This window comes from Octopus bimaculoides, chromosome 2, assembly GCF_001194135.2.
Source record: "Octopus bimaculoides isolate UCB-OBI-ISO-001 chromosome 2, ASM119413v2, whole genome shotgun sequence".
NCBI lineage: Eukaryota > Metazoa > Mollusca > Cephalopoda > Octopoda > Octopodidae > Octopus > Octopus bimaculoides.
Window position 1 is genome coordinate 38,427,625 of NC_068982.1, and position 4,889 is coordinate 38,432,513.

General features: G+C 34.7%; 1 protein-coding gene across 2 annotated transcripts in view; it reads right to left on the reverse strand.

Annotated features, from left to right (window-relative positions):
• Nucleotides 1-4,889, reverse strand: part of LOC106875783 (probable inactive peptidyl-prolyl cis-trans isomerase-like 6) — a 26,534-nt gene that overhangs the window by 17,770 nt on the left and 3,875 nt on the right. Inside the window, exons 1-2 of one of the 2 annotated variants that reach the window (XM_014924048.2) lie at nucleotides 2,112-2,291; nucleotides 171-266 (exon numbers count right to left, since the gene is read on the reverse strand). In XM_014924048.2, coding sequence (XP_014779534.1) covers nucleotides 171-266; nucleotides 2,112-2,198 — 183 coding nt within the window. In that variant the 5' untranslated portion in view covers nucleotides 2,199-2,291. Of the gene's footprint in view, nucleotides 1-170; nucleotides 267-2,111; nucleotides 2,292-4,889 lie in introns of those variants that run through there. The other variant, XM_014924049.2, reaches the window with a different exon arrangement.

The window sequence follows — 4,889 nt, forward strand, 5'->3', positions numbered from 1 at the left end:
GTGATGGTGGTGGTGGTGGTGGTGGTTAATAAGTTAGTAACTCCAAAAAGTTAACATTTGTAACAGCAAGGGGATAAATTCTTACAATGTATGATTGTTAACTATGCTAACTAAAATGCAGAAATTACTGTTTTTCCAAGCATTAAAAAAAAGCAAAAAAGTTTACTTACTTTTTTCTGCTTTTCAATAAACTCTTCCCACTCAAATTCAAACATGGGAAGAATATCGGGTTTTTGAAACATTGTAGGAAAATCAATTTCCATTTTCTGTCAAGAGAAATATTTCTTTGGAATAGCTTTTACAAACAACTTCTGAAAGGTTTTTAGTAAAGACTTTACAAAAACTAAATTAAATAGAATAGAATTCCTTATATTCTCTCAGTATTATTTTCCAAGTTTGAAAGTCAGTAACAAGATTTGCCAAGGGAGAAAAGTCAGCATGTCTTCATACCAGAGATTGGCATGTGATGGTAAGTGACTTCATATTTACCCGTTAGTGCTCAATTTTTTTTATTTAATTTACTACCAAAAATCTTTTTTATACAAAGACACTCCAGTCTTGATGACTAACTAAAGATATCTCAGAAAAATACAAGTGTTGCAGAAATATAGGCGTTAATGGGTTAATCAGTTGAATGGCTTTTCTCTTCCATAGTAACGTCTGTGTGAGCAGCAGTATCCCCATTCTAGAGGTGAGAGCAATGCTTCATAGTGTCTGTGTCACTCAGTTAAGCCTGAAGCTCAGATCTGCCACTTCTTTCTGTGATCAATAACAAATTTAGTTATATGTGTGTTGGTATACATACCTACCTACATACATACACACATACATTGGCATGTATGTATACATGTAATCTGTGTGTCCCTATATATAAACGCATATACACACAGACAAACACACACATGAACATACACTCACACATACATATACAAACAAGACAAACACAAATGCACATGCATACATACATGCATGTTATGAATCAAGACGAACAGGTAGAACCATTACTACTGTTATCATAATAGCGAAAATTTATCAAATATCACATTTTTTAGAAGGCAAATATAATATTTATGTCTACTGCACTTATTCATTTTCCCCACTACTTGATTTCAATTGTTAGAGTTGGGATTAAGGTGAGGTATCTCAGAATTCAAAGTCCTAAATTACAGAGCTAGGCAAATGTCCGCAAAAGGTTGGAGTCCCCTGAGAGTCAGGACAGTGGCATGACTTGGGCTGGGTTGCTCTGTGGGATAACCACATTGGTCCTTCCTTAAAAGTAATATATCTTCGAATGCTGCAGCAACACATATATGAAGTGGCCACTCTGAGCAGTTCTGCACACCCCTCACACTACACACTATGCTACTGGCCGCAAATTAGTTTTGAGGCTAGGAGAGTTATGCATCATTTGCCTGATGGATACCGCCAGAGCAGGGTCTATAAGCACTTTCATTATAATTTTTTTACAAACAAGCCAATTTAGGGTGCTGAACTATTAAATCACTGGATGACAAATAAATGAAAAATGTTCTACATTAATGAAATAGGAAAAAAAAAAAAAAAAGAAAGATTTCAATTAAAAATCAAAATCCAACCAGTGTTTCGCTTTATGAGATCTTCTGGTCTTTAATTGTTATTATGAAGAATAGTTTTACGAGAAGTTACAAATACCATAACACTAGGTATCAGGAAGTTCAGAGTCTTGAGTATAACAAGAAAGTATGCCACTAAAATTATTACCTGTTTTGAATGGAAATAGTTTACTGGCAGTGGTCCTGTCGTATGGATTTGAACTACTACTACTGCACAGGAAGTCAAAAATTGTACCAAAAAATTAGGTAATTCAAACAATAGACAATTCAAAGTATGTGTTATTATAGGAAGCAAGAATATATTCTTGCCGACAGAGTTTTTCTATTCACTTTTCTAAACTGATGCGATGCTTACAAAATTTTGCATATTACTAAATGACTCGTTCCCCATTACAAAACGCTCCTATCATCAAAACACTAAATATGAAAGAAGATTTTTAACGATATACCGTAATATTAGCAAAAGGATTCAAAATTGATTTTCAACAAATAAGATAAAAACATAAGCAGTTCACAAACCTGAGCACAATATTGAGCTCTTTTGAAATTCATAGAATCAATTAATCCATAAATGACGACTTTGTAATTCTTTGCAGCACTGGCCATTTTACCGGCTTACCAAACTCGGAATGTGAAAAGAATAACGTGTTAGGATTCTTTGTTGTTTACAAATATTGCATGGTTATTAGTTACCATAGTTACAGCATTACAAGGAAGATAACTCTGACGTTCCTCCGCAATATGAAGCATAAAGATTTAGGATGGAGAGGGAAATTTTCTGCTCGTGTTTCTTTTTCGTCTTCATCATATATTTTTTGTAATGGACTGCTTATCAAAATACTGACTAAACTGAATAAGTTTCAGTTGCTGAATCGCACTAAAAATTATATTTAAAACAGAGAACAAATTAAGATTCCTAAATATTCAAAATTATCTACTATCTTTATATCTTCAAACAATTGTTTTTAAATTCACTGATGTTTGAAGAATTTTGTCTGACTTCAGTTTAAAAGTAGCTCAGACAACAGGGGGCGGCGAGAAGACGTGCGGTTTAGAGAAAGAATTTCATTTGTCATTATAACGAGGCAATTATTCCACAATTCTTTTTTGTTTTCATTTATCTAATTCAAGAGGACTGCTGATTTTTTTATTTTTATAACTAAGTAAATATATATTATATGAGCAGTCATTTTGAAACTACAAACAGGATGAAAGACATGTAAATAATTCAATTAGTGTATTAATTTATTTGAATTTGCTATTAGAAAAATGTTTAATTAAATATATAGATTCAACTCTTATATTTACGTATACCTGTAATAGCTACGTGAAATTAATATACTTGTACAGAACTCTAATTACATTAAAAAAAAAAAGTAAATGCGTAAACAGTGTTCAGCTGCTGAAAGGAAATTAAACATCAAAAATCAATTATGAAGAAACTTCAGAATAATGGATTCTACAGCGTGTAAAACAAAATAGAGTTACGTCCCTTGTACTAGCTATTGCATATTTATGGCAATTATTTTATTAAAAAAACTAATATTCCATGTACTTTTATGCAATACTTGTTAACAAAATTTTAAAAATGTCTATAATTCGAAAGTAATTCTGCCAGAGCTCAATATCGGCAATTTTCCAGAATCTGAAGGTTAAAGGTTGATACGATTTGTCCCTTTATAATTGTTAACTGAAATACTTCTTGCATACGTTAAGAATATATGTATTTAAAAACTAAACAACACACACACTGTGTAAACTCACATGGACTTAAACAGAAAATGTCATCTCTCTCATTCTCAAATACTGACTGTTTGGTTCTTTGTTAAATAGTTCCAGTCAACCTTCGCTCCGACTGTTAACGAGTTTCTAACCCAGACGAATGCTCGATGTTTTTTTGTTCGTAATTAGCTGGGAGCTTTTTATTTAACGGAGGGACACGTCTGTATTTCTCCGATAAAGTTTGTTTTACTACTATTCGACACGTATCAAACTGACTAAGAAAGACAGTACAGTTATGGTTTGGTAAAGCCGACCCGTAAAGGACCAAAACACTCCGACAACTCAGTAATTCTCATTTCTATTGATCACAACCAACAATTTGTTAATACTTCTGTACCCAAGTTCATCCCCCTTCTGTCTTTTTCGTCTTCTACCTTCAACCTCATAAGTCACTGACCAAGAAAATTCTATCACTGATTTCCCCCACCCCATCATATCCGCTTGTAACTGCCACACCGAACTCATTTCTGAGTATCTTAGTCAATTCTTGTCACTCTCAATAGCACCTCTCCTCACCTACATTTTTGACACTAATAACGCCCTTAACATTTTGAACTTCTTTCTTTCGGTCCCTCCCAACCACTTTTGCCATGGACATTAAGTCCTTCTATGCCGTCTCCATGAACAAATTAAGGCCATCTGAAGCTCTGAGCACAACCCGAGAATGGAACTCCCTTACCCCTTTCATTATCTAACTGACAGGACATTAAGGCACAATAAGTACTGAATATAAAACATGATTAAAAATTCGTTTTTCTTCCAGACCTCCCTCCAGTTCAGATCCCACAATTATCTCTATATCTATAAAACAGGGGATGTTTGTGTGTGTGTGTGTGTACGTGAATGTGGTTTATGCACGTCCACAAATTAGCACGCATGTCGCTCCAATTTTCGGAGAAGATTCGGAATGACCCTATGTGCATTTTAGTGAACTTTCTCTCTCAGAGGTACCCGCGTATACCTGTAAAAATCGATAAACTTTTGCCAATTTTGAAGTTTGTTGATATGGCGAAGTCAAATCTGTGCGTAAGTGCGTGAAGGCGAGAGAGAGAGAGAAATTGTATATTTGTGAGACGGAGGGTGAAGGAGTCATACATTTCTTTACCAGCGTCTGTGTGGTAGGCAGCAAGCAAACAGAAAAAAATACCCTCTCTCTCTCTCTCTCTATCTATCTCTCCCTCCCTTACATAAACATGCCAGTTATCTCTCTTTCTTTCTTACACACACACACAGCAACATTACACACAAAACACATGTTGCCAAAAAGAAATAGACACTATCTTTTTATCGTGAGTATGCCAGATAGAAAGTATGGTGTGTATGTGAAGTTGTTTTGTTAGTGTGAGAGAGCAGCATGTGTGTGTGTGTAATGTTGCTGTGTGTGTGAGACAGGGAGAGAGAGAAAGAAAGAAAGAAAGAAAGAAAGAAAGAGAGATAAATGTGTGTAAGAGATAGAAAGGGAGAGCGCGATCTCTCTATCTCTGCCGAATTGATGTAAACAAACCCATGTGGTCT